The sequence below is a fragment of the Notothenia rossii genome (genome assembly GCF_949606895.1).
Source record: "Notothenia rossii genome assembly, chromosome: 6".
In the NCBI taxonomy this organism is placed as follows: Eukaryota; Metazoa; Chordata; class Actinopteri; order Perciformes; family Nototheniidae; genus Notothenia; species Notothenia rossii.
The window spans coordinates 58,695,715-58,718,841 of NC_136909.1; the positions used below are offsets into that span (position 1 = coordinate 58,695,715).

General features: G+C 44.0%; 2 protein-coding genes across 2 annotated transcripts in view; one reads left to right on the top strand and one right to left on the bottom strand.

Moving 5' to 3' along the window:
• LOC307044209 (gamma-aminobutyric acid receptor subunit pi-like) overlaps positions 1–23,127 on the top strand; it is a 241,866-nt gene that overhangs the window by 72,889 nt on the left and 145,850 nt on the right. The gene's annotated exons all lie outside the window — the stretch shown is intronic.
• On the bottom strand, positions 4,555–9,049 carry LOC307044208 (uncharacterized protein). The gene is made up of 3 exons (XM_079689284.1): positions 7,980–9,049; positions 5,281–5,365; positions 4,555–5,038 (listed from the first exon to the last, which is right to left on the bottom strand). The coding sequence occupies exon 1, from the start codon at positions 8,986–8,988 to the stop codon at positions 7,984–7,986; it is 1,005 nt and encodes a 334-aa protein (XP_079545410.1). The 5' UTR covers positions 8,989–9,049; the 3' UTR covers positions 4,555–5,038; positions 5,281–5,365; positions 7,980–7,983.

Genomic DNA, 23,127 nt, shown 5'->3' on the forward strand with positions numbered 1-23,127 from the left:
GTCACAGTATCAAACGATGGGCATTGCTCAGTGAGTTAATGACGCCAGAGAGCAGAACTATCACATTAAAACGCTTATGTCCCACTTGCTGGTCATCTCGCCATGATGCACTTGTTGCGTTAAGGCACAGATATGGAGACATTATAAAAGCCCTCGTCAAAATATCCCTTACCAGTGACAAAAAGGATGAGCGCAATGAAGCAAGTGCACTCAAGAATGCCATAAGCAAATGTAGCTTTCTATTTTTGGTCAACATGCAGACCAAGGTTTTGGAAAGCATAAATTGTGCTTCACATTTACTGCAAGCAGAAGACGCGGATATTCTCAAAGCATCTACTCTACTGCAAAATGCCATCAGTGTTTTGGTGGAGTATAGGGGACAATTTGATGAGACGAAGTCCGCCACTCTTGCCCTGGCTACTAAATGGGGAAGTCAAACACAGTTTGAAACAACCAGTGCCAGGAAAGTTAAGAGACACTTTGATGAACTTTCTGAAGACAGCCGCCTCACTGACGCAGAGAGCAACTTTCGGGTGACCGTTTTCAATGCATGTCTCGATATAATCATCCAGCAACTGTCCCAAAGATTCACCATCTTAAATGCAACTGTGAATATGTTTGAGGCAATTCACCCCAACACACTACTACAAGCAAAGGATGAGGATTCACACCAAGCTGCCCAGCGGCTTAGAGAGCACTACGGTCGGGACATCGCCGCCAGCTTCCCTGGCCAGCTGCTTTCTTTCAGAACCTGTTTCAGGGACCAAATACAAAAACTAAAATCTGTCGCGGATCTGGTAAAAATGCTCATTGTTTACAACCCAGCAGTAACATCTACATTCAGTGAAGTTTGCACAGCCTTCATCTTATTTCTGACTCTTCCTGTCACCGTGGCAACCGCCGAGCGCTCTTTCTCCAAATTAAAACTCATCAAAAACTATTTGAGGAGCACGATGGGACAGAAGAGACTGAGCGGACTGGCCTTGCTGTCCATCGAAAGTGACCGAGCCAAGAAATTGGACATACAGCGGATTGTGGACGAGTTCGCGGAGCGCAAGGCTCGCCGAGTGCCCTTCAAGTAGTGGTGAGTACACTTCAAATTTAATTTGTACAGTAGCCTACTTGTACGTGAATGTATGGGCCGCCGTGCCAATTTTACAATGCTGTGCTCTCATGGTGGCGGCTGGCTGTCCATGGTGAATGGTGTGTCAGAAATGTAGTCATTTTATTAGGCTATGTTTTCGTTGTCCTTGTGGTTTGTTGGACTTTATGTCATGTTATATCATTATTATCTCTGATATATATTTCGTTTCTATACCCTTTGCAGAAACGAAATCTTAAATATTACACCTTTTCTTTAGTTACTTTTCTTTCAAACATTGTTTTAAATTGTAATCTTACTGACTGAGCGACTTACCCCGGACTCCCGATATTTTTGTCAAGCTTTATTGGGTTTAAAGGGCCCGGTCATATGGCCCCGCCCCCCGGCCCGGGTCTGATATGTGCCGCCAGTGAATCCAATGTGTCTGTGTCACTTTGAAATGATTACTGACAATCCATCATTCCATTTGTATGTCAATACCGCAGTTTTCATATACAGTATAGCTGCTATCATGCTACTAAGGTGTATGACCGCTTCCGGTTCCGGGGCATTCTGGCTACGCATCACTCATTCCCCAATGGGTAATGTTTAGATGGATTTGAGGAACTTCCCCTTGATTCTATTGGCTGTAACGGTTTAAAAGAGGTGTCAATCATCAAAATCGACCGAGGGGGACCAAAGATATGGAAAATGCACCCAAATGACCCCAGAAGTGTTTGTTTTTTTCTAAATCTCTCTAAAAAAGTCAAATGTCACTTGTTTTGCATCATCTTGATACAGGATACTTATTATATGTTATAGTTTGGGTTTCTAAAGCTTTTAGTCTACTATCCCATCATTCAAGGGTGGTTTTCGCTATAAGTAATGTTTTTTATATGGAGGGACACTATCATTTACATTTTTTACTATGTTCAATCTGAATTTACTTTAAAATAAAAACATTTTATATTGATTCTGACTTTTCTAAATCCAACTCACATGTTTATCATTGCTTTGAGAAAAAAGATTATTAATTTAACCCTTTTAGAAGTGAAGATATAGTCATTTGAGACCTGGTTAAACCAAGTAAAAGATAACCATGTCCCTTTGCACCAGTTGTTAGCTAGCTAGCAAACCGTTTGCTAGCTAACAAGTTCTCCGTTCTGAAGAGGGGCTAATGTGGCTACGGTGATTAACTACAATGTTTAATCGGCTTGCAAGATAGCTATAATTTACTTTTGAAAAGCAATGGGTCCCTATTAACTTATGGACTAACAATAATGAACATTATATGGCAACACATTATACAGCCAAATAGTGGGTAGGTAACTGGATTGGCTGTGTTAACACGTTACATGACGATATTGAGCTAACACGGCCAACAACGTGAGTAGTAATAATGACTTTATTAAGCACACAATTAAAAGAGGTCCAGAGTGCACATGAAAGAGAGTATTTTCAACAAATACAATTAGCAACTAGTTGATGGTGAATATGTGTAATGTGACGACCCCTCCACTCCACGTGAGGTGCCGTCTGTTTGTGTGTGTCTGTTTGTGTGGGTGTTCGCAGGTACAGGTGCTGATGAGCCGCACCTGTGGGCGGATGCCGTGCTGATGAGCCGCACCTGTGGGCGGATGCCTACCTAATGAGCTACACCTGGTGAAGCGGGATAAAGGAGGAGCCCAGCCGGTTGCGTGGCTCTCACTCCTCTGGGCATTCTCTCCGTGCCAGCCTCGGGGACCTGTGGCTGGTTTTTGCATTATATTGTTTTTTTTAAGAATAAACAACTGTTATATTCTTACCCCTCGTCTCGTCTCCCTGCTTTTTGTTGAAGCCCAAGAGCCGGGTTGTAACAGAACCTTAAAATAAAGTGTTACCCAATTTTTTATATTTTACAGTTGAATAATAGTGTTTGAAAAGCCTAAGTAGGCTGGTAAAAATGGCAAGGATGCCATTTTTACTCATAAATAATATTCATAACCATTCTATAGCCTAACATGGTTACAAAATATACAACCACAAAATATACATTTATTAACTACATTAGAACATTTAGCTGTCTTTACAAATGGTAAAAGTATTTTTTTTTCAGGTTTTAGGACTCATTACTGCAACTTTTTCCCGATTGTCTATTGACAGTTCTTAGAGGTGCATTGCCACCAACTGGAGATAGTCAGAAACAAGAGATTATGTTGGGAAGGAATTAAGCCGTGGAATAAGTATTCAGATTCTTTACTTGAGTAAAAGTACCATTACATTAGACCCTCCAGAAAAATGCGGGCAAAAATCCTTGATTATGCGGGCTAAATTCCTTGATTATGCGGGCTAAAATCCTTGATTATGCGATTAAACATGCGGGGGTTTTATGTGGTTTTATGCGGTGAAATTGCGGGAAGTTGCGAAATATGCGGAAAGTTGCGAAATATGCTAAATATGCGGGGAAAAACAATAACAATTTTAAAAGATATTGGGCTGTCTTATTTATTCTCTCTCACACACAACCTGCCACTAACGTTAAACCCCTTTACTATTCAATTAAACACATTCAATGTTTATTTATTGTAAAAGCAATTGGGCTATTTTAATCTCTCACACACACACACACACACACACACACACACACACACACACACACACACACACACACACACACACACACACACACACACACACACACACACACACACACACACACACACACACACACACACACACACACACACTTCTCCGCCTCATTCTGTTTTCATTTACTCGTTCGTTATCTGACCAGCTTCAATCTTGTAGGCTACTCACTTTGTTTCTTGTAGCCCTCGAAAGGGTTTTGGATGTTGATGCCTTGGTGAACGTGAGTTGTTTGGCTTTCTTGTCCGCAGCAGCAGAAAGCATTTTCGAATATTTGAATGAATCAAAGTGGGTCGTCACCGTCGACCCAGCAACACACAGTTGCTAGGTGTGCAGAATAGTTTCCCCCCACTTTTTGCCCGGTCTTTAGTAGAAATGTTCGTCGGTAAATGAGATGGATTCGATTTTTTCATCTTGGTGTTTTCTCTATCGTGTGAGCTCCACACGTTCACTCTATACAGTGTTGTTTACATTCTGTGATGCGCGAGCTGATGACGTCACGTCAAGACGAGTTAACTTTTTTTTTTCTCAACTTTGTGTGGAAAAATAAGGGGATTATGCGGCCTTTTGATAAATATGCGGCCTTTTAAAAATCTGCGCCATTTTGCTGATTATGCGGTAAATTCTGCGATCACAGAATCGCGTTTTTCTGGAGGGTCTAATTATTGTCAAAATACTTAATTACAAGTAAAAGTCTTGCATTCAAAATCTTACTTTATTACACAAGTACAAAAGTATCATCAGCAAAATGTACTTAAAGTTTACAAAGTAAAAGTAATTGTGAAAACAAAATTGCGTTTATATATCATTATATTTATATACGTGACAGTTCTCAGTAATATTTGTGCATCAAGTAGCATTTTACTGTTTATGTTCTGATTTACTTTTCGTAAAATGTTTGACTCTTTTGTGACCTAAAGAGTTAGTCAACTAGTTTATTTTTTAGAGATGCATGTTGCTAAAAGTAGCTAAAGCTGTCAAATAATTGTAGTGGAGTAAAATTGCATTACTGCCCTTTTAACTGTAGTGGAGTAGATGTATAAAGAAGCAGAACATGGAAATACTCAAAATTAATTAAGTACAGTACTTTAGTAAATGTACTTAGTTTCTTTACACCTCTGAAGAATGTTAACTACAAGACAATGAACAGGGTAGTTACTGTATCACATGTGTGATGTATTGCCATTATGAGAATACTGCCATGCTGACTGTGTCGTCCTACGTGCACATATCTCTTGTGCACTTTGACTGTCAGCTAAACACCTTCCACCATCAAGGACTAGAGACCGTAGGTGTCGTTTAATCGCTTTTCATCATGAAGAAAGGGTGAAACTAGGAAATAAACACAATGCAAGAAGTACATAAATATGCGGAAGAATATTTACACACATTATACATTGAATCAACACCAAAGAACATACACACACGTGGCTGTAGCATAACATTATGGCTGTAGCTAACGGTAGTTCTACAGAGGAGTTTACAACACACATTAACTATCATCTCAAAACTAGTCTCTATAAACATATTCGTTGGAAATGAAAGAACACTACGTTTATATCAATTGTACATACCAATAATGCGACCAAAGGCACGGAACGTGTTGGAGATTTGGAGGATGTTTAAAACCAACCTCGTCTCCGCGTGTCGTTTGATAAGCTGGGTAAATTCGTAAAAAGGAAGGGATTAAGAAACACCAGAATGCAAGTTAAACAATAATCTTGTTTTAATGATAAAAAGTAACAATACAAATACAAATACAAATACAAATACAAACACAAAGGAAGTACTTCCTGCTCTTCCTCCAATCTCACAGATCTGGTCAGTTTGAAGAAAAGAAGAGGCTGGTCTAAAGAAAACATAGGCTTATATCCAAAACCCCAGGAGGAGCTATGCGGCTGCCCCCCCCCCCCCCCCCCCCCCCCCGAGGGGTCCTCCACTTAGAAAAGACAGCCAATCAGCGCGAGCCAGAGGCGACCCTTACATTCGAGATAACAAACCCCTCCTTGCAAGTTTCACATACTTTTGGCATTTTATAAAGATAGTTTTAAGATATAGTTTTCTCCCCAAACATTGCACAAACTCCACCCTTCTCTGCAAGAAGCATATCCAACGCCATCCTATTTTGCACAGCCATAAGGGACGTTGGACCCAATTGTTCAGCCAGGCCGTCTACCGCGTCCCTAGTGAGATTGGCCAATCGGAGTATGTTGTAATGTACATAGTTGATCCTTTCTACATTTTTGATAGGGGTCACAGGGAAGAAGGCAGAGATAATTGGCAAACTTTCAAACCCTGCAGCGATTTGATCAGCTAGTTTGTATTCGTTAGGGACCCCTCGTGGGATTCCGATGGAATCGATGTAGGTGGGAGAGTCGACAGACAAATCGAAGGAGCCCGGGGCGTGGCGTTTGGACAGCGCGTGTCTCCTACGTCGAGTGATTAGGTTGGTGTTAAGGGTGGCTTTAGGGTCCGTGGGCCCCAGTTTTTTGCCTAATAACATTAGGGGTGCCTGGAGGCGCACCATAGCACACAATCCTACAGATAGTTCGGGAATACGGGTGAACAGGCGGTGGCCCCCACAATAATAGTAGAGCCCAGCTCTGGCCCAATGTCCTATATTAGTGCTAGACATGGTGAGGTTACACCAATCCGCAGAGACATTTCCTAGGTCAAAACGTGGGGACTTTTGAACCATGGAAAAACATGTGTACCCACCGGCGCCTATGTCAGGCGTAAATGGGCCTGTCCTAGTGTCATTATCAATTGGAGGGAAAACTTTGGCTAGGGTGGCACAGTTAGGAGGGCTGGCCATCCTAGTCAGTTGTAACATACAGTTGTACCCCAAGGTATCTGTGGGAAACAGGGACGCAGGGTCAGTGACTAATTGCGGGCGGGCCGTAGCACAGGCTAGGCAATCCCCTTCCATTTGTTCTTGGGCTGTTTGGGCAACCCATTTTAACCATAGGTTGTCATCTGTGTATCCTGTGGCCATTTGGATGACGTCTAGAGGTTGAAGTTGGCTATAATCCCCCGTGCATTTATCCGTACATGTGATTTTAGACAGGTATTTAATATTAGATGCTGCATGAGGAAGGTTTCGTGCTACCTTTGGTTTAACTTTAATTTCGAAGAGGCCTTGTGGCGAACCCCCCCTGCATGTACCGCGAGGACATAAAGTCCAGCATCGGAGAGCACTACATTTTTTAGCGTTATGCGTACTGGATTACAAAACCTGACAACGCACGGGACGTTTGGATTTCTCCTAATCACTTTCATTCTATGTTTGAGGGATCTAACAATTTCCGCCGATCGGTAAGGTGGCGTGTATCCCCAGTCATCAGGACCCGAATTTGCTAGGACACCGGACCAGGACTCGCAGGTGCACCCGTATGTGTATGTGACGGACACATAAGGGTCGCCTTTGGTCTTGTATGTACTGCTTCTGTAAATGTAAGGAGCACCTTTAACCGTATCTGTGGTGATTCTGTTACATACCGCAGGGGCTAAGCAGACATATTTGGCTAGGTAGGAATAGGTACTGTCGAGGCTTCTGCAGGGGGCAATTTTGCACAGGTCGAGTTGTATTATTCCATCACTACCTGCACGGAGAGTGAAGGTTTGTCTAGGAGACATTGGGGTAACTACTGTCTCATAATGGCCCCGTTTGACTCTAGTTACGGATTCATTTGGCGGGGGAGTGGAGTCTGGGTGGTCAATGGAATCACATAAGATAAAAATAATGGCAACAATCACAGTAGAAACCAGGGCTAATCCTGCTAAACATTTCCAGTTACCATACATAGTTATACTGTGAGCTCCAACCCTTCTAGTGTCAGTATACGTCTATGCTAACGTCTGGTGTTAAAACCCAAGTTATTAAAAATGCTGGGGACCACTGGGTCACTCAACCATGATTTTAAAGGTTACAATGTACATACAGTAGGGCGAACAAGTAGATTATTACTCCTAACATTAGTAGCAACCAACAGGTTATCAGGAAATTCAGGGCTCCTTCAGACATTTTCTATTCTTCTCTGAAATGTTTTGGTCCCTGTGTCAGTACTACATGAGGTAAAAAGAAAGAAAAATCCCTTAAATATGGGTTTTTTAGGAAACAACTCCCTAAATTTGGGTGACTTTAACCCGTGGATTAAGATACCACTTCCCTCAAAAAATGGGTTATTAAAAGAACTTTAAACTGTGGGTTAAGATACCACTTCCCTCAAAAAATGGGTTAGTAAATGAGGTGCTATGTGTAGCTTATAGCAACCTGATCAGAGGGGAGTAGGTTCCTTTGTCTTCCCGTGAAGTCCTGTGTCTTCGTGCTCCGGCCTGCTGACGGCAACTTCTGGGCCGTCTGTTGTAGGGATGTCCTCGTTGTCCTTTTCCTCCAGTCCGCTGATGCCTGCTTCCAAGTCGTCTGTTGTAGGGATGTCCGCGAGGTCCTTCTCCTCCAGTCCGCTGATGCCTGCTTCCAAGTCGTCTGCTGTAGGGATGTCCGCGAGGTCCTTTTCCTCCAGTCCGCTGATGCCTGCTTCCAAGTCGTCTGCTGTAGGGATGTCCGCGTTGATGATAGCCAGGTCCGTCCGGATGTCGTCGAGGGTCCTTCCAGGTGATTTCCCCGCTGCACACTGGCTCCAGTGGTACCAGATGTCCCCCTTTCCTTCTAGGCGGACAGCATGGGATGTCCGCTGGGTCACTCTGTAGGGGCCGGTGAACCTGGGGTTGAGCCACTTGGGCCGGATGACCTTCAGCCAGACGAACTCCGCTGTGTTGGCCTCGTGTTTTTCGGGTCCCCCTTTGGCATCAGCAACCTGTGTGGAAAATCCTGACACCAATCCCTTAAGCTGCTGGAAATAAGGTTTCGGACTCAGGACCTCTACTTCCTTTCCTACACTCAAGGCTCCTGGGCCAGGAAACTGATGGCCATGTGTCAACTCAAATGGGGAGAAGCTTGTACCTTTGTTAATAGAGCTCCTAATTGACATGAGAGCCAGAGGCAAGGCCTCTAACCATTTCATGCCTGTCTCCTCACATGCTTTGCTGAGTTTCTGTTTGATGTTCTGGTTCATCCTTTCTACCTTTCCCTGAGATTGGGGGTGATAGACAGCTCCAAAACTGTGTCTTAGTCCTAAAGACTGTTCTACTGTGCGTAGGTCGTGGTTCTTGAAATGGCTGCCATTGTCTGACCTCACTTTCCTAGGAAACCCATGTAGTGGAATGTAATGAGTGACTAAGAACTTGATCACTGAGTCTGCATCTTCTCTCCTGCATGGCATAGCTTCTGGCCAACCTGTGTATGCATCGACTACAACTAGTAAGTATCTGAACCCTCTTACTTTGTTAATCATGTCAGTGTAGTCAATTATGATTTCTTCTCCTGCCATCTTAGGTAAAGGAAACTTTCCCTGGTGCGGTTTTACAGTGGCTCTGATGTTATGGGTTAAGCAAATTACACATTCCTCTAGGTAATTAGCTATCATGTCGGGTAGGAAGGGGTGCCACCAGTGAGTCAGGTGTCTGTTCATTTGAGTTTTGCCGCAATGTGTTGGGCCGTGTGCTTCTTTAAGCATTGATCTTATCCATCCTGGGGGTATCACTGGTCTCCCATCTGGGGAGTACCATATCCCGTCTTTGTTGATAGCTCCTCTGTCTAACCATACTGTCTTGTCTTGAGGAGACCCTGTTGCTTGAGCTTCTTTAAGAGTATCATCTGTTACTGCGGGCAGTAAGTCAGCAGATTTTGAGACCAGCATTTGAAACTGGGGCATATACCCTGCTTTGGCTTTAGCTGCCTTGTCTGCTGCATTGTTACCCCAAGCTAAATAGTTGTCTACCGTGCTGTGACCTTTACATTTAAGTAAAGCTAGTTTGTTGGGTAACATTACTGCTTCTGCAAGCCTTTTGATCTGTTTTTCGTGTTTGATGGGAGTATTGGTGGATGTTACAAATCCTGCTCGCATCCATTGGCGCATTTCCACATGTATAACACCATGAACATATGCTGAATCTGTATAGATGTTTACATCTTTTCCCTTTGATAGCTCTAATGCTGCAATGACTCCCATTACTTCTGCCAACTGTGCTGAGACTTTCCCTGTTACTTCTCCTGTTGATCTTTCCTCAAACTCTCCCTCAGCTGTTTAACTCATGACTGCGTAGGCCACTTGGAGCCCTTTGGTGGGGTGTTTAAAACAACAGCCGTCTGTGAACAGGTTTTCTGCATGTGGCATAGGCTCGTCTCTGAGATCTATTCTTAGCTTCACATCCTGGATGATTCTTTCCTCACACCTATGGGGTTCTCCGCTGCCAATGGTGTCTGCGCTGTTAACTCCTTCATGTGTGTAGGTGATGTGTGCTTGCGTCAGAGTTTTCTCTAACCTGGTCTGTCTTGTGGAAGTCATTGTGAATGCACTTGAGTTCACAAAAGAGACAATGCTATGTGTTGTCAGTACTGTCAAAGGGTGTCTCATCACAATGTGTGAAATTTTGTTTAAGATACGTGCTGTACCTGCTGCATGTCTTGTACATGGAGGTTCCCTGTTCTCCACTCTGTCCAGTGTAATACTAATGTACATCAGTATTGACCTACATCCCCCCTTTTTCTGAAATAGAAGACCATTTACTGTGTTTTCATTTTCAGAAACATCAAGGAAAAATGGCAATGCATAGGACGCAGAGGCGAGAGAGGTGACCTGGGACATGGATTGTTTGAGAGAAATGAACGCAGCTTCTGCAGCTTGTGTCCAGTCCAGTGTGACAGTGAGATTGCGCATGCCTTTCTCATTGATCAGTGTCCTCAGTACAGCTGTTCTTGGGTTATACTCTGGGATATAGTGTCTGCTGTAGCCTGTGAGACCCAGAAAAGATAACATGTCTTTGACTGTCCTGGATTTTGGGTGATGCAATATAACCTCCTGATGTGTTGCTGCTGGAGAGATAACTCTGCCCAAAAATGTCACCTCTTTACGGGTGCATTGTAGCTTTTTCTTGGAGACCTTGAACCCTGTTGCATGGAGGCGAACCAGTAGGTTCCTGGTGGCCTCCAAACAAGAGGCTGCGGAGGGTGCTGCAATGAGAAGGTCATCTACATACTGGATCAACACCACCCCCTCTGGTAATGAAACGCCATCTAGCTGTTCCCTGAGTATTTTGTTAAATATTCCTGGAGACAGACTGAAGCCTTGGGGTAGTCTTGTGTACTGTAGTTTTTCCCCTCCCATTGTAAATGAAAAAATAGGCCTCATTTTCTCCGCCAGAGGTATGCAGAAGAAAGCGTTGGCCAGGTCAATACAGGTGAACCAGGTATGCTCAGGTGTGATATTACAAATAGCCGTGTATGGGTTAGGAACTGGTACCAGAGCTGTAGTTGTAATAGCATTAATGGTCCTTAAATCATGAGCCATTCTGTACTCCCCGCTAGGTTTTGATACCGGGAGTATTGGAGTGTTCCACTCGCTTTGTGAGGGTTCCAACACCCCTGCTCTCTTCAGACCCTCAACTGCCTTGCTGATTCCCCCTTTGGCCTGTGGTTTAACAGGGTACTGTGATAGATTTACAGGCATAGTGCTGCTCACCTCAAATGTTATTGGTGCAGCCTTTGAGCAGAAACCTACGTCATGAGAGTCAGATGCCCACAGGTCAGGTGGGAGGTCACGCAACATGTCTTCAGTAAATGAATGGTCAGTTTTTTCTCTACCGTGATGTCTCTCCACTTCGTGTCTCTCCATGAAGATGCATTCTTGTGTGCAGATTTTTAGAGCATAAGTCTTGTGTGAGGGAGAGTATGTGAGTGCTGCTATTTGTGTTGGTTCCCAATCCTCGACTTCTAGCAGTGTCTTTACCATAGGACCAAGTTCCCTAGCTTCATAGCCCCTCCTGATAGCTAAGGAAATGTGTGGTGTGGCTTCAGCTGACATACGGTACCAATAGAGTTGTTCATCAGTGAGTTCAACAGATGCCGCCACCCCCGCTTGTCCCACAAATAAATTGGTTGTGGCTACGTCCCAAATGGACATAGCCACCTCTGCGTCATACGCATATGCATAACTTTGGTCGTCCATTCTATCATAATTCAGCGTCAGATGGGGAGGATCTGGAGGGGAACCATAAGGCCTGAGGAGGTTAATCCACGGCTTCCATTGTTGAAAAATAGAAAATAGTCCTGGTGTCTTGTCTTGGGGCCGGTCCAGCAACCCCCAATATATAGTGGCATGCTGAGTTGCTTCTGCTGCAGTGGATTGGGCCAACATTTTGAGAAGCTGATTTTATGGTTGATAGTGAACAATTGAGGCGAGTGCCATTTGGGAATGATATTATTAGTCCGTCGGGGGAACAGAGGATGGAGGCGTTAGCTTTGATAAGAACATCCCGCCCCATGAGGTTAGCCGGACTTTGGGGTGCCAGAATGTACTGATGAAGAAATAGCTGGCCCGCTATTCTGGTGGTTAATGGCGTAGTGAGCGGCACCTGCTCTATTTCTCCCGAAAACCCTATGACTGAGACCGTATTACTGGACTTGGATGTGTTGAAAACGAGGGAGTTGATAGTTGAATATCTAGCTCCTGAATCAACAAGGAATGGTAATTTCGCGTTTTTTACAGTCATGTCCATGTAAGGGTCCGCCAGGCCCGTACATTCAGGGTTCCCTGGGCGACCTCATTGTGGTGGGTAACAGTCCTGTTCGTACTGGACAAACTGGCCATAGGGAGCAGCCATCACATTTGGTGCAACGTGACCCTGGTCATGGTGTTGGGCCTGTGGGGCTGCCTCTTGGGGTTTCTGGAAATACTGCATGTCTGCTCTGTACTCTTGTAAATGCCCTCTCTGTCCCCCTTGTCCCCGTCCTTCCTGTGGAGGGGTTCCCTTCGGGCACAGCTTGTACCAGTGGCCGGTCTGTCCACAGATGAAACACGCCCTCTGTTGATATGGGTACACTCCTGGAGCTGTTTGAAACCCTCCTCTACCCCTAGCTCTGCCTCTGAACCCGCCCCTCTGTTGCTGAAAACCATTATTGTAGCCGTATTGGGGCTGGTTATAGAATGGACCTTGGTTGGGAAAACCCCCATTTGGGTTTTGCGGCCCCGGTGCCTGCTCTGCTGGCGCCACAGGATGAACAATCAGCTGTTTGGCACTTTTCTTCTCATTTTGAACTGTTTTACGGGCTATTTCTAGCTGAGTACGGAGTAGTTGCACTCTCAACTCTTCTTCCTCAGTTTTATTCTTAGTGAGTTGTTTGTTAAATTTGCCTAAATGATGGCCCAGATGACGCTCCCATGTCTGCGTGTTTAGTAGATCCACTTCTGGGTTGTCCTCCATAAGATCTTTAATCTCGGCAGGTACTGCTGCTAATATTGCTTTACGGAACATCTGCATATGTTGGTCACTATTTTCTGGACTATAGTCAGTAGCTACTATGTATTGTTGGCGTGACCTTAGCAACATGGTTGCTGCGGCCTCTCCAGGTGTGAACGTGAAAGATGGTGAGCCGTAACCTCCTCCCGTCTGTGGGAAATGTTCTCTCATTGCCAAGCTCAGCAAGCTGTGTATGTTGTTGGAAGAGATAGGCTGGTTATCGTTCATTCTTACTGTTCCTGATCTTTCCTCAACTGTCTTTACGTCATGGTTGGAAGTCTGTTGTGCCAAAATCCTCCTGAAATCTCCAAGGCAGATTGTTTGTCCTACTGACATATCAGCAAACTTTCTCATCCAATGTCTCCCTCCCTCAGTAGGTAGCGGCATTTTGTCAACTAGTGCGTGCACATCTCCTAGTGAGAAAGGGTGGTAAGCGGTATTCCCATTGGGGTGTGCCACCAAAGGAGCCTGTAATACTGGAGCAATAAAGGGAAGAGGTGTGGGGTCTTCTGAGGTGTGTTGGGATCTCAAACTCATACGGGGAAGTGCAAGGACCTGTGTAGCAGTCAGTTCAGAGATTGTTCCTGTCATATTTATGTACTTAACCTTGCTCTTGCACATCCTGCCGTTGACATCTCCCTGTTTTGCTCCAGAGGAACACTCACCACTCTCATCCCCCGATGCCCCTCCCTTGCTGGTGGAGTAATGGCCTGTTTGTGCCTGCTGTTCTTGGAACGGCAGGTCACTCAAACTGCCCTCGCCCTTGGGAGAACTTTCACTGTACCCTTCCCCACCTGCTTGTTGTTGGCTACCGCCCTCCTGCTCTCTATTCATTCTGTCCTGACTTACTTGTTCTATTTCTTCCTTCTCTCTTCTCAGTAATTCTTCCGCTTCCTGACAATGGACCCCCTCCCTATCCTGATGGTCCGTACCACCATAATCTCTTCCTCTTTCCTCAGATGCTCTCTCCTCCAGTCGCTTTCTGTAATCATCTGCCCGTGCTTTCTCCTCTCTTTCCCTCTCCTCATATTTTTCTACAATGGCGATCAATTCTTCCGGTGTGGGGCTGCTTTCTCCCTTTGTAACGGAGGTCTTCCTTAAAGGAGTTAGCGAAACATTTCCCACTATTTTAAAGTTACCCCCCCTTACACTTGCTTTTTCTTGGGCTGAGCCAGAGTCCACCGGGTTCAGTGGCATCTGTAGACTATACCTGGGGGGTGCGTTCGGGACAGGGGAAGAGTAAGGAGGCGGTTGTGTAGATACACTGGATAAATCCGGATAAATCAGGGGGGAATGAATTGAGACATACTGATCCCCCACATTTCCTGTCTGAGACCCCTCTCCTGAACTAGCCGTTCTTGCAGTGCACACGTCATTTACAGCACTGCTGAGATTTCGTCTCCTCCTGTCTGAGGCAGAGGTGTCCTTTTGAGTCATATCCCTATAAAATCTGATACGTTCTGCAACATATTGATGTATGTCGTCATCTGTGGGTGGTGGTGTCAGCACGCACGTTTCCCTAATGTCCTGGGGGAACAGGAGAGTGCCAACGTCACTAGAGCGTTGAAACTCCCCCCCCTGTGTTTGGGCTGCTACCATGACTGGGGGATTGTTGACTGGGGGGAGAACCACAATCATCCCCTTCCTGACAAGTGCTGCATTGTGGCAAATCCTCCTTAATTTATCAACCGCCTCTTTCTCTTCCTTTAGTTTCTGACGGGCAAAAAATCCGGGCTTCTGCTCGTTTAGGTTACCCAGTTTCTTTACCAGCTGTCGCTCATACTGATTCAGAGCTGAGCCTAAATTTCCTAGAGTGTCATCCCCTCCCACTCTATCTTCTTCTATCATTTTATCATGGAGGAACCTAAGGTCGGCACAAGCCTTCTTCTTGTCCCCCTGTTTTGTCCCACTTAGAATCAATCCCTCAATCTGTCCCCATTGTTCTTGGAAACTTCCGGGAATTGGGACGTCTAAATCACTTTTTTTGAACTGCCCTTCCATATTGACTTTGCGTGTATTTATCTGACTAGGTTAATATATGTTCACTAGTAATTTGTGATATACTGGACAATGCTCGTCGTCACTCCTAATGTAGTTATTGTATTTATTTAACTGCCCTGCCTTTGTCTAGACGTGTAAATAGTTTGAGTGTATAAACACATGTATTTGAACTCCACCTTGAGTGATAAATGTAATAACAGAAAAGTACCAATAAAGCACTTATATAGGAGCAGCGGACTGGCTTATTGAAAGCCAGTTGAGTAGCACTTGAAATGTTTTGGCACTTATAAAACCTGATTATAGTTTAATGATCCTGTCTTCTTTGATTGTATGTTCCTGGTGAAACGCAGTTATTGTGAGTTGTTTTGGATTAAAGCGTCTTCCAGGTGTAACGCAATATTGCAAGAGATACTACAAAATACGTCCAGCAGATGGAGCCAACAAACTATACTATTAAGCAATACTCGAACCGCTAGTCTGTCTTTTCTGTGCCACACCCTGTTGGCCACCAGATAGCGGCACCCGACCAGGAATGAGCTCCACCTCACTGAGGGGAGAAATGATTTTGGAAGCAGCAGGCTTAAACTTTGCTTCTTTATCTGACTAGTAAATATTCACAGAAAAAATTCCCTGTACAGTCTATTCAGCTTGTATTGTCCGATGTTTATTTCAACAAGTTTAGCAAGCCTCTCAGCGCGCTTCAACACCGTCTTTCAACGATGTGACGCTGACATGGAGCCGTAACCCAGGCCTACAGAACTCTTTATCGTGACGTTTGGCTTTATAGATTCAACCCCACAGAACAAAGGATTAATGAGGTCCGGTCACTTCAAAATTGGTTTTCGAAGTTTGCGTTACTCTCCTTTGGATCACTTATAACATAAATAACTCATCTCCAGCCCCGTCGAGCTGTGGATTCGTTATTTTGAGTCAGTCTGATATGGAGACTTAATACTACCAACTGACTACTCCAGACAGTCTAACTGTGGGGACTCAATACCTCCACTTTTCAAGCCAGGGACTTTAATACCCTTCTGGCCTGTCGGAAATCAATATCCGATTTTAACTGTGGGGACTCAATACCTCCACTTTTCAAGCCCGGGACTTCAATACCCTTCTGGCCTGTCGGAACTCAATATCCGATTTTAACTGTGGGGACTCAATACCTCCACTTTTCAAGCCCGGGACTTCAATACCCTTCTGGCCTGTTGGAACTCAATATCCGATTTTAACAACTAAAACACGCATTTGCATTGTTACTATAAAAAACACTGTAAACTTCGTCTGACAACCCTAACATTTGGAATATGGTCAAATCACAGATTTTGAATTAAGCTGGTGTCTGCTCACCTGTTATTGTCAGAGCTCTGTTTTTAGTTGTCAGAAGAGGCCGAGATGTTTAGCCCTGGACTATTCCGTCCGCTTGCTGCTGGTGGTCTCTTCCCCGAAAACACCCCACTCAGACACGTCGGGTCACCACTTGTTGGAGATTTAGAGGATGTTTAAAACCAACCTCGTCTCCGCGTGTCGTTTGATAAGCTGGGTAAATTCGTAAAAAGGAAGGGATTAAGAAACACCAGAATGCAAGTTAAACAATAATCTTGTTTTAATGATAAAAAGTAACAATACAAATACAAATACAAATACAAATACAAACACAAAGGAAGTACTTCCTGCTCTTCCTCCAATCTCACAGAGCTGGTCAGTTTGAAGAAAAGAAGAGGCTGGTCCAAAGAAAACATAGGCTTATATCCAAAACCCCAGGAGGAGCTATGCGGCTGCCCCCCCCCCCCCCCCCCCCCCCGAGGGGTCCTCCACTTAGAAAAGACAGCCAATCAGCGCGAGCCAGAGGCGACCCTTACATTCGAGATAACAAACCCCTCCTTGCAAGTTTCACATACTTTTGGCATTTTATAAAGATAGTTTTAAGATATAGTTTTTTATAGTTGGATTATACAAATAACACATGTGAGTTACCTTAACCTCAAACAATAATAACAAGAGGAAAACATCAGCTCTGATCTCAAGCAGTAAAAAGTACCGCACACTCATTTAGCCTGCAGCTCTTCCAGACACTTGAGCTATTGTTCTTTAAGAATATTCCCTGCAGAATCTTTATTTCAAATAAAAGGTTTCACATTGCATATTTCCAGCTTCCTTTACACATACTGTTATTATTAATACAAAGTAATCAACCACACACATCTATTTAAAACAAGTAGATTTCCCTGATCATTTGACATGCTGCAAATCTCATTAAGAATGTCCCCTCCCCCAGCTCTCTCGTCCCTGTCATAAAAGCTGCTTCCATTTCCCATAGAGTAATAAAACATGTTTAAGCTAATTTCTCCACAATGTTTGTAGCCCTCCAGTACCCACATATGAAAGAATAAAAACAGAGGAATCAAAATAAAACACCAATACAGGAATAGTTGATAAATGATTATACAGGACATCTGATCACAGTAAGGAATACACACACATATTCTCTATGAAGTGACCCTTGTTATAGGTCCGAATGTCCTGTCCCCTGAAAGTCATGAGTTTTGGTTGATTAACAGAAGTTTAATTGTTCTTATCGCTTAATGGCTTCCCTGAAGTTCCCTTCACCCCAAAGTCAGCTTACTAGGAATGAATACATTTTATTGATAAGCTCAAAAGGATTTTTATTTTGGTTACTGCTGGGTGACCCAAGTCTCCAGGCCTGCAGGATGTGTAGGAGATAAACATTAATTCTACAAGACTTTAACTACATTATCTGAAAATGTATCTGGGACTTCCCCTGTTAATTGCAAGGACTATTGATAATTAACAGAGAGACCCTAGGGGCCTCTTCTTGGTATCTGCTAGGCAGAAGTCACTTAATGCAGAAATCACAAGTTTAACACACATTCTATATAAGGTGACATTAAAATTAATATACCAGATTTAACTTTCCTGCCATAACACGTTACTTTAATACTTCAAATAACTCAAATAATACTTCAAACGTCAAGGATTAGGGCAGATTGTGGTCACCAAAGAAAACATGTGGCTGTCCTGTTCACATGCAGCTTCCTTACACTAGGTCACATGGTACATATTTTACACATTACGACTACCGTCAGCAGGGGGAGACAAATCCAACAAATGAACAACAATGTCCTGATGAGGACAGAACACTCCCTGCCTGGTATCTATTGATAACACCCAACTTAACTTGGCTTCTAAATATCGATGTTTGAAAGTCACTACTTGCTCTTGTAGTCTTCTTCGGAGAGAAGAAGGACTAAGTCTGTAATAGGTCAGAGGAAAAGCTTAGCACCATCTTCTCTGGTGATCTTGACCCCTACGATGCGGACCTTTTTCATCTTTGCTCAGGAATGCTTTGGTGACCAATGCCAATGGCATTGCCTCTTTGCTTGAGAGTCTTTCACAAGAAACATAGTTCCAACATCAATGTTTGGCTTGCTTCTGTGCCACTTACTCCTTGTCTGCGAAGTTGAGAGGTACTGCTTCCCCCATTTGCTCCAAAAGGCATCTGCGAGGAATTGAACCTGACGCCAGTGACGCTTGTACAGGTCTTTGGGGGTGAAACACTTGGGTGTACAGTGTACACTGTACACCCAAGATGGTCTTCCCCTTTGTCACAGGCGGTGTCATCACTGAAGTAGCTCTTTGTGGGGTCAGTTTACGTAAAGTCGCTGTATCATTCTTTGATGAGGAGGCGATTTGGACAAGGTTGAAAGACAGATGGACGACCGTTCTCTATTGTGCTTGTGAAGAGGGTGTTCACCATAGATGGCTTATGAACATTTCCCAAACAGACGTCTCCCACGATGACCCATCCTAGGTCGAGCCTCTGAGCATAGGGTGCATCGTGAGGACCATTGATCTGTTCCTGCACCTTGTGTACTCATATTATATATGTCCCTTCCAAGGAGAAGCAATATTGGGGCCTGGTTGTCCATCTTAGGAATCTGAAGAGCTACAGATTTCAGGTGTGCGAGGTGGAGCACATCTTCTGGAGTGGGGATTTCTGATCTGTTGTTAGGAATCTGGTTACACTCAATTAGCGTAGGGAGAGATAGGAAAACCTGCCCATCGAGAGATTCAATTTGGAAATCACTCGCTCTTCTTCCAGCTGTCTCTACCACTCCTACGCATGTCTTCAGTGAGTAAGGTGACTTAGGGCCTTGTGTCTTGAAAAGATCAAAGAACTCTGGGCGAGCAAGTGATCTGTTACTTTGATCGTCGAGGATGGCATAAAGCTTTACTGCTTTGTCTGGATAACTTGAGTGGAAGACTCTAACAAGACATATCTTCGAAAACGACCTGCCGCTCAGGTCTCCACTGCAGACGCTGGTACACAGGGCTGCAATATCAGCAGGTGTACTTCCATCCTCCCCGCCATACGCTATGGCAGGGTTAATGGCCTTTGCCTTCCAGGTTGGGGGTCCTGCATGTAGAGCTGTGTTGTGACTTTCACTTTCGCACTCGGAGCACTTGACGCTCGCTTTGCAGTTTCTGGCAATATGTGATGTTGAGGCGCAACATCTGTAGCAGATCCGATTTTCCTTAAAGGCCCAGTGAAGTGCATGTTTTTGCACCAAAATGAAATGGCAGTTTCATTCCTTACATATCATTGTGCCTGTTCATGGCTAACATAATTTTTAATAATTCATAATTAATGAATTAATGAATTATTAATTTTGCCGTCTGAGCCTAACGGAAGTTGCAGACGATAGTGGCTGTGACGTCACAAGATGTACCCAGTTGCGATTGTAAACATGGCGGAGACTCTGGAAAGTGATACTAGTGTGAGAGAAATGATTGATTTGGACAGCTTTTCGGACAGGATAGATGAGGAAAGTGATCAATCTGGTGCACTTTGAGGGCAACATTAAGAGATTTATGGATACAGCTCTCAACACTCATATGAAACATATATTTCAATAATCAAAAAACATTGGAAGGATTTCTTAACCTATTTTATACAACTAATATTACATAGATGGAAATATTTGTTTACATAGATGACCAAACCCACTGAGATAACTTAGGCTACAGTTTACCTCCCTGAGCTGACGTTATCTCTCTCAGTCCCACAGGAGAGCACTCTCCCTCTCCTTATTGTTGAAACAGCTAATCTCCGTTAGCTCCGAGCTAGCACCAGATGCTAACAACAACCCTGTAACTCTGTCAGTCTCTCTTTCTCTCTCTCTCGAATCGACCACTGGCCTTTATTTATCATGATCAATCAAATAATCTACGAAACAATGACACCAGCCAGGCTCACCTTCATCTTTTGGGAACAGAAACATCGCCACTTCGGCAGACTTGACATTACTACAGCCAGCGGCAATGCATCGTTTCCCCTGTGTTTTTCATCCCTCTTTCTTCACTGTCGCCTCCATTGTCAGGTTTTCTCGATTGGCAATCACTTCCAGTCGACTCCGACACACTTTCCAGGAAAATACTAGCTCAAAAACGTTGAGAAATTCGACTTTGAAAAAGAGAAAAAACGAACGGTGATGAATGTAAACAGTGCGGCGGCGTCCATCTCGTGACGTCACGCAGTAGATCGCAAGCCACGCCCACGAAGGCGAAGGTCGACTGCAGATTTCCCCGGAAAATTCAATACTCGTCAAATTTGTTGCTATTCCAACATTTTTTGATATGGGTTCCAATGGACAATTTTGGTCATTACTATACGTATTATCATAACAGATCATGCACAGGTGCACACTTCACAGGGCCTTTAAGAAAGGCCTTACGATCTTTAAGGGATTTCTCTCTAAATCCGCGACATTTTGGAGAGGATGGGGCTTCCTATGGATAGGACCAGTGTTGGGTGTAACGCGTTACAAAGTACAAAGTAACACATTACAGTAACGTAACTACTTTTTCCGGGTAAAAAGTAGTGTAACGCGCTATTAAGGAAAATTTGGTAACGTAACGTAGTTTCTTCTTCAATTCGCCGGAACGTTACTTTTCCCAGGGACGAGTGACAGTGTGACACACTGCCTACTCAGCTGCGTGCTGACGCAGGCACGAGCTCTCATTCCACACTGTATGTGATAGAGGCTGGCCGCTGGTGGTGGCATGAAGACTGAAGAGCAGTGATGGCAAGCGAGAAGCAGGCGCAGCCAACGCTAACATTCGAGGGATGGAGGTATTCCCATTACTTCGAACTTGTTGAAACTAAGGGGAAAAATGTGAGTGTAAGGTGTACGTTGTTCCCTGGCCAGAAACTTTTGTCCACTGCCGTTAACTCAACTGCCAACCTCACCAAGCATTTGAAAGGAAAACATGCTAGCATGAAGCTAGTAGCTCAAGATCCCCGGGGAAATTATGATATTATCATACCGTGAAGAAGGGCCAGCATATTCAGTGAACATAGCCTTTTAATTCCAAGGCCAGTCCTGCTTTAAGTTGTTCTTGATTTTATTTTGGCTAAAATGTCTTTGCTTCCCAGCGGTATTATGCCATTTTATTTTATTTACACAAGCCATTGATATCAAGACATTTTGAAGTTATTATTTTTCTGTTGGATTTACATGAGGCATGTTTTATTTTGAGACACATGAGCCATTTTGAGGTTTTCATCATGTTGTTCCTAAGGAGCCTATTGATATGATTTGCACTAGCTTTGCACCTATTTTGGGGCTAGCCTGTTTAATGATTATGATTTTATATTGATATTGTTTGATATTATTGTTTAGTGGTGGTGTTGACGCTTATAGCCCAATGTTTTGTTAAGTGCTCTGTGGCATTTCTTTTATAATAAAGAGCACAAAAGAAATATCTGTTATGTCCTCCATAGTAGAACTTTATGTAAGCCTAAACATTTAGGAACAGAGATGGGGTTTTGTCCAAAGTCGAGCAACATAAAAGTAACGTAAAAGTAACGAGTAACGAGCAAACACTACTTTTTAAAAGTAACTTCCCCAACACTGGATAGGACACTGTCTGCCAGGCTCCTCAGTCATCTTTTGAGTCATCTCTGCATCGGAGGGGGAAGACACGTTGGTATTATGGACTGAAATAGTTGTTCTATTATTGCTTTGCTTGAAGGCAGGCGTTTCTGAGTAAGACAGGGTATTGTTGAACATAGTAAGATCAAAACTGGGGTCATTTCTTGTCATTGCTTGTTCGCTGAAAAAGTCCACAAAGAAGGAAAATGGTGGAAATGGTACACCGTTTTGACGTTTGTATCTGGTGCCCTCACTTATCCATCTCTCTTGTAGGTTGTATGGTAACTTTTGTGGGGTTGACGCCACGTGAGGTATCTAGAAAGGCGAGGCCCGGTAGATCTCCCTCAGCCTTGGCAGAAAGAACCTCCATCAACAGATCGCCCAGCTCTCTCAACTTCTGAGATTCCTTGTTCATCAACTTGGGGAACCCATCAAGTCTCTTGAAGAGTGAGCTCTCAATAGCTTCTGGTGAACCGTAACAGTGTTCCAGTCTTTCCCAAACCATGGCTAGCCCTCTTTCAGGTTGGTTCACATTCACTGCTCTGATACGCCTTGCATGACCAGCAGACTCATTTCCTAGCCATTTGACTAGCAGGTCCATCTCTTCGCTAGCCGATAAGTCAAGGCCTCTGACTGTGTTAAAAAACGAAGCTCGCCAGGCTCTAAAGCTTTCTGGACGATCGTCAAACTGTAACAATCCTGTGCTGACAAGTTTGCGGCGAGCAAAGAATCTCACAAAGTCTGTCATGCTCTGACTCTCCTCTGCGTTGTCAGCTAATGGAGTGCTGTGGTGTTGAGCTGGTGGACGGTTACGATCATTGAGTCCTCCTGTCCTCATCCATCCATGATTCTGTCCAACTTCAACTGGATATCTTCGTTCTGATCTATGTTTCAACTTGGCCCAGCTGTTGAGCGGGAGCATTAATCAGTAGAGGAGAGTTATTGTCATTATCTTGGTTATAGAGTGCAGGGAAAATCCTATCCTGCTGTGGCATAGCGCTTCCATATGCATTAATGGGTTCCATTGCTGGCATTGACTGAAGGCTATCGTGTGATTTGGGATGTTGAAGTACGTCTTTGGATGTACGCTCTTCAGGGTCTTCGGGT